Here is a 15162-nt window from a genome sequence, read left to right on the forward strand (position 1 = left end):
AAATGTGCATTCATGAGACTGTGTGGGCAGCTCCTGCCTGGAGAGGAGATGAGAGGGCGGGGGAGGGGATCAGAAGCTGATCGAATGAAGACGAAAATACATGGAGGAGGGAAGGAGTGTGCTGTCTCATTAGGGAGAGGGCAATTAGGAGTATATAGCAAGGTGTATATAAATTTTTGTACAAGAGACTGACTTGATTTGTAAACTTTCACTTAAAGCACAATAAAATTTTTTTTAAATGTGCATATTTGCAAAAGAGCTATAGTTGCTATGAAGCATATTATATATTTACATTAAAACCATCCAACTTTATATCTAGTGAAACAAAATCTCTCCAATAAAACTTTATTAATACCAGAAAATAAAGACCATAGCTCTATTTTAAAAATAGCTCTATTTTAAAAAACACTGATATTGCTTTATAAAATAAAGACAAAATATATATATCCACTTGTAAATTTTTCTAACAAGAAAAAGGTATGCTTACTCAAAAAATGCAATCCACTGAAAGCTTACATAATAGTATATAAAAGGTACAATACCATTTTCTTAAAATGCTGCCTTGACAAAGGTTTAAGGCCACTCTCCAATCACTCCCCTTATCAGGTTCTCACGCTCTTGGACCAGGATGCACCTGTCCTAATCGCCCAAGGATCAGCTACCCAACAACTAGGGACAGTCCCTAGGCCCACTGAGCCTGCAAAATTATTCAAAATTTTCAAGCCCCAGGAAGCTCCCGTAACCCCAATAACCCCAGCCTACTTGCCACACATAAACCCTCTTGTACAATTCCAGCTTGTTGTTACCTTGTCCCGGGGTGCAACTCCCTGTGTGGCCCTTTATCATGGCGTGCTATGCCTCCCTGTCACTGGGAGCTAGGAGTATGTATCATAAACCTAGTTACTTTTCACAGCCTCCTGACTCCTCTCTCCTATGTTATACCTGACTTACCATCCACAAATTTGTTAGAGCAAAAGGATAAAAGAAAATTCTCACAATTAACACCTTTCTCAAAACACAAAAGCTTATATTTTACATATAAATGAAGACAGTAAAATAAAATCAGCATTATTACCTTGGCTGGGGTATGAATCCATATTGCTGGGTTGAGAAGAATATGATCGCAGAGTTGCTTGAGTAGGGGCATCCCATTCTGCAGATTACTAAGGTACTTTGAAAATGCAAGGCAAAGTTCAAGAACTGCTCTGCTGACGTGGGATTTGGAAGACTATAAAAAAAAGTAGTTCAAAGTTTACTAACAATTCAAGGTAAGGCAAGTAAATTACAGGCTGTCGATACCAGAAAACAGTTGACCCACAAGCTATGCTGAAGTTAATGATGCCACAAGGCTAAAAAATCATATTTGCTCTAACAAAGCAATGGGACGAGGTAAAACAACAAAATATTTCTAATTGAAGTAATTTTAGGTAAACAAGGAGACACATTTAACTACAAGGAGACAGAATTTCTTAACTACTTAGTAATCCAAGTCTATGGCCGAAAACTAAGATCAAAACTTAAAGCATTTCATACTTCACCTTTTCAAGGCTATATCCTATTACCAAGAAGCCCTTACAGGAGAGCATCTGCTCCTGCATAGCAATTGAGTTCTTCAACAATTCCATGATAAAAGCCAGCAGGGTTGAACTGGAATAAGAAAAAGGCAAGGCTTGAAAATGTAATTTCTATTAAAACATATAGATCAGATAGATGCAGCCTCCTTTATTTTCATAAAGAGTTATCTAAAGGAAAGTGAAGGTCTACCAAAACTGCTTCCCATGTTAATTTCAGGACTAGAATTTTAGTGCACTATTAGGATTTAATCAAATATTTCATGTATTTTATCACAGAGTAATCAGTTATTTAGAAACAGTATGACAAACATGTATGAAATAGTGAAAAGTTGGCGGTGTCAAAAATAAGTAATGGAAACAGTTAACATAAGAGCACTAAGGCCTTGAAGATAACTTAGAAAAGTGGGTACACTCAATTTTGGAGAGTTAGGAATCAAAAGGAGAGAAAAGTGTGATGTGGAGCAAAAAGACTAGGGTGCAAATCCTCAAAATGTATTAGGGTTCCAGGCTGGCTGCGTTTGAATTGAGCAGAGGGTATCATAAAGGGGAAGATAAGGAAATAAAATTAAGTAGGCAACAAACTTGAGGACCTCAGACACTAATTTAAGAAGTCTGTTTATTATCCTAGTTGGAAAATTGTAATTCACCAGTCAATCTTAAAGACCTTTTAAATTGAATAGGGGCTAAGGCCATACTCCAATCCCCACAACACTTAGAAACCCAAAAGGGAAGGGAACAAAGTCAGCTGTTATCTCCTTCTCAAATGCTCTGAGAAGTCCCACAAGAAAGAGACAGCATGGCTGGTGGCCGACTTCCTCCTCCCCATCAGTGCTTGTAATTGCCAGCAATTCTAATACGGATACTGAAACGTAGAAAGCAGCACTGCCAAGGAAAAGAACTGAACACCTGCTATGAAGGTTTTACATCAGGGCAACAAAAAATTTAACTATAAAGTATTACTATATCAAGGGTAACTTTCTTTTTGTTATTGTAAATGTAGTCAACAAATTCTAGATTTGGTAACTCTTCCCTTTTTTAAGAAAGTACTTTTCTTGCCTAAAGATAGTCCATCATTAACTACATACATAGGTAGTAGACACTAAGTTATATATAAAAGCAGAAATCAAAAAAGAATTTCCAGTTGATACTGTTGAGGAGTTAGCTTCTTGGCTCAAGTAGACACATCAGACTATGTGGGCAGCTCCCGTTCTGGAGGCAAGCTGAGAAGGCAGAGGGAGACAGGAACTGGCTGAATGGACACAGGGAATACAGGGTGGAGAGGAGTGTGCTGTCTCACTAAGGGAAGAGCATCTAGGCCTACATAGCAAGGTGTATATAAGTTTCTGTACGAGAGACTGACTTGATTTGTAAACTTTCACTTAAAGCACGATAAGTTTTTTTTTTAAAAAAAAAAGAGACTTTCCAAGAGGAAGAACAAAAAACTGATTTAAAATTTTCAAACAGTAAATGAAATAATTATTTTGCTATAATACTTTCACTAGAAAATATAGGTTCAAAATCAGACATGAGAAATTTATTGAGACATTCTATCCCTTGTTTTATAACTTATCCTGGAATTTGTATGTCCTTGCGTTTTCTAGATACAACGCTACAACAGAGGGGACAAAATGGCCAAATGTCCAATCTAATGACAAAAAAAACTAAATTACCACTTATCTAGCACCATCAAAAATCTTGGCTTTCAATTACTTATAGGCAACCAAATACAAATAATTAAAATACAAAAAGCTAACTATGGTAGCTGCCAAATAACAATTTAAAACATTGTTTTCAATTAGCACAACTTTAGACAGAAAATTTGTTTTCAAAAAATCCATTCGTCATCACCATCTCTAACTTTATTCTAAAACATTACAATGTGTTTTAGAGCTTCCATATCTCCTATGATAAATAACAACCTAAATCAATACTACTACTGACGCAGGTTTGTAATACCATTTACAGTTCACAGGTTTCTTTAAATTGTATTCTCTCTTTTGACCCTACAACAAATCTGGAAGACACAGAAGATAACTACCCGGCTTAACAGTGATGAAAATAATTCCCATCTCAAATCAAAGAAAAAAAATAATGTTACTCACCATATCGTTAAGTCAACCTCATCAGACAAATATTGCCTATAATCCAGTTGTGCAAAAAGTGGAAAAAGCACTTGTACTCCTCCAATCGAATGCATGGCACTCTGAATGGAATGTGTTAAAACGGCCTTCACATCCTTATAAAATAGAACACGCAGTAAGAATTCTAATGATTTCTTTTTCAAAACAATGAAAAACAAAGCATGATTGTAAAAGTAACAACACTAAAACACTACATTCCATGTGTTTATAAAAGCTACCAAATACACTTCAGTAATACATCTGTTAAAAGATCACAGTTATTAGTTACCTGGAGCATGAGGGCATGTGGTGAATGAACAAAAATTGAAGGGTTGTCCTTAGGGGATGATTCAAGACAGAGCTGGGCATCCGTAGCCCGCGGGTTGTAAGTGAATGCAATGGCACTAGAGAGCTTGCCATCATACAACAGAAGTTTGTGGTGCTCAGCAAGGAAGAGGTCGCTTTCTGCTTTGAATTTAAACGTACCCTAAGAATCAACAGAAAACAGCTAACATAGTATGCTAAAAAAACAAAATCTAAATACAAACCACAGTACATATAAATATTTAAGGAGAAACACCATTGGTAATTTTTCCAGCAATATCAAGTAAAATGATCCCATTTGATTCGTTTTAAAACTATAATGGAAATGAAGTCAACTTGACATTAAAACCTTATGTTAATAAAATATAAAACTTTGTATCCTATAGAGCACATTTTGTCTTTCAAATAATAGTTCTAAGAAATCACAGGCAAGCATAAAAATTTTAAACATTAAAAAAAAAAAAAAAAACCTGACAATTTTAACTATCACCACTTAAAGCACCTAAAGGGACTGTCTTCAGCTGCCTGTGAATTACAACATATGACATGAACACTATCTTTACCAGATTTTTATATGAAACGGTCAAAGGGATGTTATTACACGTATCACCCTGATCCATTTTATTTTCTATAACTTACACCTCTAGATAAATTATTGATAAATTTTAAAGCATACATGTAATACTCTGAAAGAAATTTTAATGGAAGTCAATTACAGTGAAGACTTTGTCATCACATGTATTTAAAATAAGTGTCTTTAGGGGAGAATGCCCTCTGGGCAAAAGAAAAAAACTAATCTTTATTGTGTTATACACAAAAAAATTTTGCCTAAAAGGTTTATCTTTCTAATCACAACCTGGATTTTTTTTAAACTTTCAATACAGAATGTTGCAATACTCTATTTGTTCAACTAAAATTCTTCTAAATTTCAAGAATTTAAAATTACTAATAGTAACTCAAATAAGCTCTGAAAAGTTATAAAAATGAACATTTTTAATTATTTTCTATCATAAATTCTAAGACATTATATTCCTAATATATGTATCAATAAAAATTTCTCTAACAGAGAAACAAGAAAATTTATACAGATTCTAAGAGCAAGATAAAATTCTTAGAGTAACTCATGAAATAATGATTATACAAAATAAACGTTCAGCCCTTTGTTTTCCTTTGAAATACATTTTTTAAAGTAACCGATTGCAACGTCTTAAAGGTCAGTCTGGGATTGCTGATATTATATATGTATATATATGCTAGTTTAAACTAGCTTATTTGAGGAATTCTTTCAGCCATGGATTATACTACATAAAAGATTTGAACAGTAATAAGTAATGCAAGGAATAGGTCTATTATCATTTTCTCATGCTGCATCATTTCTACTACACTTTTATCACTACATGATCACACAGGTGAAAACGAGAACAGTTATTCATATATTAAAGGTGAATATCAATAAGGTTTTGGCTTAGATTATGTTAAGTACTAAATTCCGCAGTTATTTCTACCCATTTACTACTAAAGTGCCCTCTCTGAGCCCCAGTATAATTTCACAGATGGGAATAAGGAAGTTAGGGCTTTTGAATAACTTTTTTTTAACATGCAACAGAGAAACCATAAGTCATTATATTTAAACCAAGCATAAGGTAACGTGATATCCTTCAGGATTTTTCAAGAAAAATTTTTAACTGCTAACTAATGTTAGAATCTCTTATAATACAATATCCTATTACCAAGTACAAAACAACCAACCAAATAAATCATCTTGTACAAACTAAGCATAAAAAGTAACTCCTAAGAAAATGTTCTATTTGTCAAAGCTCAATTAAAATATGTACATTTATTACATATAAATTTTATGTAGATCAACTTAATAAAGTTTGTTTTGTTTTAACAGGAACATAGCAGACACCAAACTCAGACTATCAATGGCTTAACCCAGCGGTTCTGAAACTTTCTCAGTTCATGGCACTCTTAGCATCCTAGTAATTTTTTCACATAACTCTAGGACAAAATAAATAGTAAATATTTCTTTTTATAAAGTAGTTTGGTCCAAACAACTTTATATTTTCACAGTTTAAAATTCATTTGAAAAAACACTAATGCACAAACTGAAAGAAAAATAACGTTTTTAACTCCATTCTTATATAAGCAAAATTACTTATTAATGGGATATCTGTGCATCTGGGACACTGCACAAATGCTCAAACCCTGGAGTCAGATTTCAAACTGTCACTCTCATTTCCTGTTCCATGTTGATTTTCACACAGTATTTGCTTTTTATCATAGCAACTGCCAAAAACTTAGCTGTGCAAAGATACGACAGCATCAAAAGAAGTGCAGCATGAAAGATTAAACCTGTGTCCCACATATGTCAAGTATCACCGTGTTTCCTTCAAAATTTTAATTTAAAATACCTTCAGTACCCTCTGAGTTCCCTGCACTGCACCTGGTTATCCTGGCACACGGTTTGGTAACCCAAGATAACTGACCCCAGGCATCGTCCATCTTCAAATTAAGCTCATCTAACCTAGCTTGAGCAGTGAACGTAAGGACAGTACCTTGTATCCCAGGCCCAACTGATAAATAGCAAATATCTGAGCTGCATTAAGAGCTTCATTGAAAAGGTAAACTGCAGTCATCTGACCACAGAATACTCTATTAGCATCTGCTGTCTCTGAGGAGCCCAGGAAGCATTTGTCGAATGTCTGTGAAAGAAAATAGACTTCATTAAAGAAAAACAAAACAAAACAAAAAAAACTCCCCTCCAGAAATAATGAAAATCTACACTGAAATAAACGTTTTGTCCACTCGAAACTAAAATCTGAACAGACTAAAATAATTCATTTAGCATATTTCACTTCATTCGTTCTCATTTGGCGTGGAGATCTGGAAAGACATCATGGAAAAGAGGATAACACATTTTTTCCAAAGTACGATAAGTAAAACTTGAGGACTAATTGAATGTAGGAAAAGGATTATGGAATTTGAGAGATCATACTTGGACAACCAAAGATCCAGAGAGAAGAGCAGGCTTCAGATCAAGGAGGAAAATAATGAGGTAGGTTCGTGACATACTAAATGAGCCTCTTCTGTGAGCTAATATGAATGGAATCAAAAATGTAACAAGCAGTAATCAATAGTAGGTTGGGTGAGAAGTAGAAGCTGGAAAGACATATTTTTGTAGACATTAAGATAGAGACGGTAGGTGAAATGATGAGAATAAACGTAATCTCTGAAAAAGAATGTATAAATCAAGAAAAGTAGGTTTATGTTTCCCTCTAATAAAAAAAAAAAATCTTCTTAATAATGCCAGCTTACAAAGGACATGTTTTTACAATCCATGTGTACAAAAAGAGGAAACAAAGTTTCTCCTGCATCTTTAAAAAGTATCATTTCACACTGTGAGACCATTAGTTTTCACTTTATTGATGAATTAAAGTCCTAGCCGTATTATGATTATAAAAAGCTATGTGTAGTATTCCAAAGTTTATATTCAAATTACAAGATTTTTTATTTGAAAAGTTCCTACTTTAAAATTTTTTTTTTACTATAACATTTTCAAACTACTTACATCACTGGTGTTAACAAACCATGTTATCTCTCCATAGGAAGCTAGCTCGCCATTCACGTAACATCGAAGCTCACTGTTCTTCCACCGATTATAAATGTGCACTATAGTTACCATATACCACTGAAAGAACAAAAACAGTTTTTCAAAAGAAATAATCTTCTCAATAACTAAACCATACTGATAATAAGAAAAAACTAAATGATAAATGCCATTAAACTTAAAAATAAAATAATAGTACTTCATTAAATTCAATGTTCAACCTGTGGAACAGTATTTATTCAAGGAGTTTTGCAACTGATGAGAAGTGAACCTCTAAATTATTTTTCCAACTTTTTATTATAAAAATTTCTAACTATATAAAAAAGTTGATAGTATAAACACACTATTTTCTACCATGTAGATTCCACAATTGTCAACATATTGCCGTATTTGCTTTATGCATTTATCATCTACCTATCTATGTATATGTATACATATGGGTATGTATACACCTTGTCATGAATAATATCTGTCAACTTGGCTAGGTCATGATTCCCTTGTTTGATTGTATGATTGTCTACCATTTTATCTTCTGATGTGATTTTCCTATATGCTGTAAATCCTATCACTATGATGTAATAAAATGGATTAGTGGCAGTTATACTCATGAGGTCTACAAGATTAGGTTATGTTTTAAGCCAGTCTCTTTTGAGATATAAAAGAGAGAAGTGAGCAGAGAGAGATGGGGCCCTCATACCACCAAGAAAGCAGTGCCTGGAGTAAAGCACACCCTTTGGACCTGAGGTTCCTACGCTGAGATGCTCCCAGACCAAGGGAAAATTGATGACAAGGACCTTCCTCCAGAGCTGACAAAAGAGAATGCCTTCCCCTGGGGCTGATGCCCTGTATTTGGACTTGTAGCCTACTAGACTGTGAAAAAATAAACTTCTCTCTGTTAAAGCCATTCACTTGTGGTATTTCTGTTACAGCAGTACTAGATGACTAAGACATGAACCATCTAATAATCTCAAAATTCTAGGGTAAAAAAGAATCCAAAATATCAAACCCACTGCCATCCAGTCAATTCTGACTCACAACGACCCTATAGGACAGAATAGAACTGCCCCATAGCATTTCCAAGGCTATAAATGTTTGGAGAAGCAGACTGCCACATCTTTCTCCCACTGAGCAGCTGGTGGGTTCGAACCACTGAACTTTTGGTTAGCAGCCAACCCCTTTAACCACTGCACCACCAGGGCTCCTCTGGATAAAAAGAAAGCATATATTAACTTTTCTTAAACTCTATAAATTATTAACTATCCAATCTTTTTATTATAAAAAAAAAGAGGTTAACAATTGTCCAATTTACAGTTCATTTTCTGAAACAGTGTAAACATAGCTGTAATTTACCATCTCTTATGCCAGTAACTTTAAAACAAAGCATCTTGAAGACTAGCATGACTTGTTAACATAACCATGACTAAGTAAGTTAACATACCTTTTGGGGCTTGAAATCAAATTTCACACAGTGTTGAAAGCCTTTTCCTTTCGACTTTATTGATGTTATAATCAAACAGCCTCCAACAAAGTGAGCAGAATAACCAAGACCTTTGCTGGTTCTGAAACTATGAAGAATAAGTTTTCATTTTACCATGAAACATTTTTCTCATTTTTAAAGTAAGGTAATAACATGGTCAGTTATAGAAATACATACCAATATAAATATGGTTTATCCTTATCTACATTGATATTATTTACAGGATCCATTCTAAGCCAAGTATGAAATGTAAAACCATTCTGGTATGGCCATTTGGCTATAGGAGGTAATGCAATAGCCTAAAGGAAAGAAACTTTAAGTTACTCACATGAAAAGCTATATTGAAATCATGAAAATGAGAATCTACAGTAATATATATATATATTTCTATTATATCATATTCTCCTATGTCAAGACTAAAATTATCTGGAAGATTTTTAATAACTTCTGAATTTCTCCAAATACACAGGAATGATGTTAACTTAATTAAATTAAAGAAACATTAAATGTGACCTGTTGAATACACTGGTCTTGTTTGTTTCACTTCTTAGAATGAATATATCCAAGGAGATTCCACATTAAAGATATAAATAGTGGTATTAAATTACAAACCTACTGCTGAAATGTTAAGGTCTTAGAATAGAGAAGGACGGACAAGAATACAATGAAAATAATAAAAAGCTTGGTAGATGTTTCATTTTTTAAAACCGAAAAGGATTCGTTTGTAACATTTTTTAATTATATTCAGAAGTCACTGTGCAAATAGCTTTACAACTTGGATCAAAACTTAAAAGATGAAAGTACAAAATGAAAGGGACACAGAATAACCAAAACAATCTTGAAAAAGAACAGCAATGTTGAAGGACTCACACTCCCAATTTCAAAACTTACTATAAAGCTACAGTAATCAAGACAGTGTGGTTGTGACATAAAGACTAAGATCAATGAAATGAAACTGAGAGTCCAGAAATACACATTACCTTACATTTATAGTCAAGTGATTTTCAACAAGGGTGCCAAGATAATTCAATAGGGAAAGAATTATTTTCTCATTAGACAATTGGATATCTACATGCAGAAGAATGAAGTTGACCCCTTTCTTATAACACACAGAAAAATTAACTCCAAATATATCAGAGACTTTAATGTAAAAACCTATAAAATTTATAAGAAAACATACCAGTAAATCTTTGTAACCCTGGGTTAGGCAAAACCTTCTTAGACATAAAAGCACAAGCAACAAATGAAAAAATAGGTGAGCTGAGATTCATCAAAGTTTAAAACTTTTGTGCTTCAAAGCATACCATAAAGATGAAGAAAATACAACCCACAGAATGGGGGAAAATATTCAAATCATATACCTGAAAAGGGACTTGTATACAAAATGCATAAAGAACTCTTACAACCCAATAATAAAAAGATAAATAACCCAAGCAAAAATGGTCAAAAACCTGAACAGCTACTCCATCACAGAAGATATACAAATGGCTAAAAAGCAGAGTAAAAGATGCTTAGCATCCTTAGTCATTAGGGAAACACATATTAAAACTGCAGTGAGATACCACTTCACATCCACTAGGATGGCTATAATCAAAACATCAGATGGGATTATAAAATATACAGTCACTTTGGAAACAGCCTGGCAGTTCCTGAAAATGTTAAACACAGACCATACAATCCACCAATCCCACTCTTAGGTATCTTCATAGCAGAATTATTCCTAATCACCAAAAAAAGTGAAATCAACCCAAATGTCCAACAATACAATACAATGAAATCAAGTACTGGCACATGCCACAATATGAATGAACCTTGAAAACACTACGTTAAAGGAAAGAAGTCAGTCACAAAAATCCACAAAACGTATGATTCCATTTATATGAAATGTCCAGAAGAAATTTATAGAGACATAAAATAGATTAACGGTCACCTAGGGCTGGGGACTGGAGGGATTGGAGAGTTACTGCCAATGAGTTCAAAGTTTCTTTTGGGGGTGATGAAAATGTTCTAAAATTAGATAGTGATGATGGTTGCACAATTGTGAATATACTAAAAACCATTAAACTGTACACTTTAAATGAGTGAATTATATGTATCTCAATTTATGTAAATAAAGCTTTTTTAAAAAATCATAATATACAAGCTTTTGTTTCATTGTTATCATATGAATTTATATATGTCATATATACATACATATATATTCTTTTATGTGTATTAAATATTCCATAAAACATGCAAAATATAGAGCCAAATTTATGTAAAGACACTACTGAGACTTAGAGAGACCAATTTAAAATGAATGTTGCATTAAGAAAAACATATTTGGTGTGTACATATGAGAAGGGAAATGTAAAAGCTTTGTAAATATATTCACCCATGAATACTTTTACTTCCATTTAAAATATGTATAAGAAAAAGAGTCACTGAATATATTTAAAACACTTATACCTTAAAAATTTAAAACTGTTTAGCTTAACTGCTCTAACTTTCAAGATAAATGCAGGTAAGTGGAATGGACACTTTATAATCTTAGAGAATTATAAATAATCAAATCAAAACATTTTGCATGACTTAAAAAAAAAAATAGCAATCTCATGAGGACACTCTTATGTCAGAGGCATATGAAGGGCTTCAAACCATGATAGCAAAGTTATTCTGGGGCACTTCAAATCTAAAATGCTTAATAAGGAAGAAATTATAAAGGAAAAATACATGAACAATGAAACTTTCTAAATAATTGCGTATACAATATTCAAATATCACAAATGTCCTTTTAAAATATACTTGTATCTTTCTGCAGATATTGCCTGGCTACTTAGGGCCTGTTATGGATTGAATTGTGTTCCCCAAAAATATGTGTTATAAATCCTAACCCCTTTATCTGTGGTTATAATCCCATTTGGGAATGGGTTATCTTTATGTTAATAAAACAGGATTAGTGTAGGGTGTGTCTTAAATCAATATCTTTTGAGATATAAGAGATTAAACATGCAAGCTGAAAGGAGCAGAGACAGGGAAAACACATGCCAAGCCACAGGAAGATCACCCAGGAGCCGAAGCTCAAAAGAGACAAGGACCTTCCTCCAGAGTCAGAGAGAAAGAGACAAGAGAGCGCCTTCCCCTAGAGCTGGCACCCTGAATTCAGACTTCTAGCTTCCCAAACTGTGAGAAAATAAATTTCTGCTTGTTAAAGGCACCCACTAGTGGTATTTCTGTTATGGCACCACTAGATACCTAAGACTGAACCTAACAAATGAGATCTTATGAGAACCACAGTAAAAAATGAATAAAGATAAGCTCAGAAACAGAACAGGCTAACATATTTATCAAAGAAAACTTTGCTTCAAACAGGCAGACCAATGTAATAATGAGTAAAAAAGCTCTGATAAATAACACATATACATATAATGCACTCCTATAATGACTGAAACATTACCGATATTACTACCAGATAAAATTTTCTTATTTATAAACAGATTAAGAGTTTATAGGTAAGAATGGCTAAGAATGATACAATTTGGGAAATCATATGTCAAGAAAATTTGCCTAGTAAATTTAAAGATTTACTCTCAACCTATATAAAAACCAAAACCAAACCCAGTGCCATCGAGTCGATTCTGACTTACAGCGACCATACAAGACAGAGTAGAACTGCCCCCTAGAGCTTCCAAGGAGTGCCTGGCGGATTCAAACTGCCGACCCTTTGGTTAGCAGCTATAGCACTTAACCACTACACCACCAGGGTTTCCTTCAATCTATATACCAGGTACAAAATGGATTTAAAAAAAAAAAAGTTGCCGTAGAGTTGATTCTGACTCATAGCAACCCTACAGGACAGAGTAGAACTTCCCCATAAGGTTTCAAAGTAGTGGTTGGTGGCTTCAAACTGCCAACCTTCTGGTTAGCAGCCTAAGCTCTTAACCACTGTGCCACCAGCACCCCACAAAATAAACGGGTAGGAAAATGTGAGGCTAGAAAAAGATATTCAGAAAGACAGAAAGTAAAGGTGTCAAATTATACATAAACATCTATTAGAGTATGCAGGGATAAATTCATAGGACAAAATGGTCTGTGTTCAAAAAGAATTAGGTTCTTGTTCCATTGCTGCCCCAAGTTGTGAGTGGGCAGCTTTCTTAACCTTTTTAAGCCTCTATTTCATCACCTCTAAAACAGTTAGGAGAAAGTTAACATGTACAATTCTTGCAAGGATTAAGTCAGCTCATGCAGAGAAGCTTCTACCTAACACGGAACCTGTCAGTGGTATTTACACGGATGTTCTTTCCAGAAGCAAAAGAAAGGAGAATGTCAATGATTTCCTCGTTAAAATTCACTTACCGCAGCACTCTTTCCTGGGAAGTTGAAAAAGGCATCAGGGCCATACTTCTGAGGCATGTGCTTTAACACAGAAAGCAACTTCCCAGCATGTGGAGGCTATGAAAACAATCAACAATGTATTCACTACATTATTCACAATTTTTTTTTAATTTTTTTTCTTTAATAAAGATGTGGTTTAATATTCAGGTAGTCCTCAACTTACGACAGGGTTCCGTTCAGACAACTCCATCGTAAGTCAGTTCTGATATAAGTCTAATATGTAATTTTTTTTTCTTAATGTTCATTATTATTGCCTTTTATTATCAGCACCTTTATAAATCTGATCTTTATTTGTCTTTGGGGGTTGGAAACACAACTACATATAAACTTAAAGATATGATAAAATCAGCAAACTATGCACTGCAACAATGTATGTAGTATATATTACTAACAGTAAGATTTTCCCAAAAAACAGAAAACAGACAGTAGTAAGTATGGTTCATCATAACTTGAATACATCATAAGTCAGGGACTACCTGTTACACAAAGAATCAAATAATGCTATAAACTAAAAACCATATAAAACAACCAAAAAGTTTATTTTCAACTATCTCAAAGAAATAACAGTGCTCTTTATGCCATTTCTAAAATACTTTAGGACACACTAGGTATTCAATAAATATAAGCAAATATCATTTGACACTTAAATCTCTTCACCACACTGTAGCCAAAATGAGCTTTTAAAAATACACACTACAGTACACCAGTGTTCACTGTAGCACTATTAGCAATAACCGAAAGGTGGAAACGACCCAAATGTCTGTCAACAGACAAATGGATAGAGAAAATGGAATACTATACAGCCAGAAAGTGAAATGAAATCCTGATACATGCTACGACACAGATGAACCTTGAAAACATGCTGAATGAAGTAAGTCAGTCACAAAAGGACAAATACCGTATGATCTCACTTACATGAAATACCTAGAATAGACACATGTATAGCAATCAGAGTTTAATAGTAGTTAGCGGGGGCGGGAGAGAGAGGGATACAAAGAATCACTGTTTAGGAAGCACTGAGTTTCTCTTTACAGAAACTATAAAGTCCACTTGGCAACGGACTTATCGGTGATGGCTGTGCAACATGACTGATGTAATCGCTGCCACTGAATTGTATACATGGAAAAGGCTGAATTGGCAAATGTTATCTTTATTTTTACAGCAATAAAAAAAAAAAAATACAAACTACATCAAACCACCTCACCTCGTTTTAAAACCTTTTTTAGTTTAATAAATGCTTAAATAATTTCTACTGTTTACCACTGTGAAAGACACTTTAGAAACAATGAAACATTTCAACTTCCTCCCTACAGTATCGGGTGGTACTGTAACTATCCCCGTTTTATAAAGGAAGAAACTGCAGCCCAGAAACTTGTCCAAGGTCACATATGTAGTAAGTGACAGAATTCAATCTGACTCCAAAGTCCACACTTTCAGTCATTATACTTTCACCATTACATTATGCTATCTCTCCTGTAACTTCTCATTGCCTTTAAAATAAGCATGGATACCTTTCTCATGGCCTACAAGACCTTGCACGGTCTAGCCTCTCAAGCATCTCACTTTCCCTTTCTTTTTGCAATCCATCCACAATGCCCTCTCCCAGCTCTCCCACAATCTATCGTCCTCTTTTCCTGAAACCTTCTCAACGAGGCCTATTCCATCACTGTCTTAACCAAGTAA

General features: G+C 34.1%; 1 protein-coding gene across 5 annotated transcripts in view; it reads right to left on the bottom strand.

The window, feature by feature from the left end:
* The window catches only part of LRBA (LPS responsive beige-like anchor protein), a 766566-nt gene that overhangs the window by 656485 nt on the left and 94919 nt on the right, over nucleotides 1-15162 (bottom strand). For all 5 annotated transcript variants that reach the window (XM_010597205.3, XM_064267558.1, XM_064267557.1 and 2 more), the window contains exons 4-12: nucleotides 13441-13536; nucleotides 9283-9404; nucleotides 9067-9193; nucleotides 7590-7709; nucleotides 6577-6723; nucleotides 3984-4181; nucleotides 3677-3810; nucleotides 1539-1647; nucleotides 1076-1228 (exon numbers count right to left, since the gene is read on the bottom strand). In XM_010597205.3, the coding sequence (XP_010595507.2) occupies nucleotides 1076-1228; nucleotides 1539-1647; nucleotides 3677-3810; nucleotides 3984-4181; nucleotides 6577-6723; nucleotides 7590-7709; nucleotides 9067-9193; nucleotides 9283-9404; nucleotides 13441-13536 (1206 nt within the window). The remainder of the gene's footprint in view (nucleotides 1-1075; nucleotides 1229-1538; nucleotides 1648-3676; nucleotides 3811-3983; nucleotides 4182-6576; nucleotides 6724-7589; nucleotides 7710-9066; nucleotides 9194-9282; nucleotides 9405-13440; nucleotides 13537-15162) is intronic.

Source organism: Loxodonta africana, chromosome 13, assembly GCF_030014295.1.
Source record: "Loxodonta africana isolate mLoxAfr1 chromosome 13, mLoxAfr1.hap2, whole genome shotgun sequence".
NCBI lineage: Eukaryota > Metazoa > Chordata > Mammalia > Proboscidea > Elephantidae > Loxodonta > Loxodonta africana.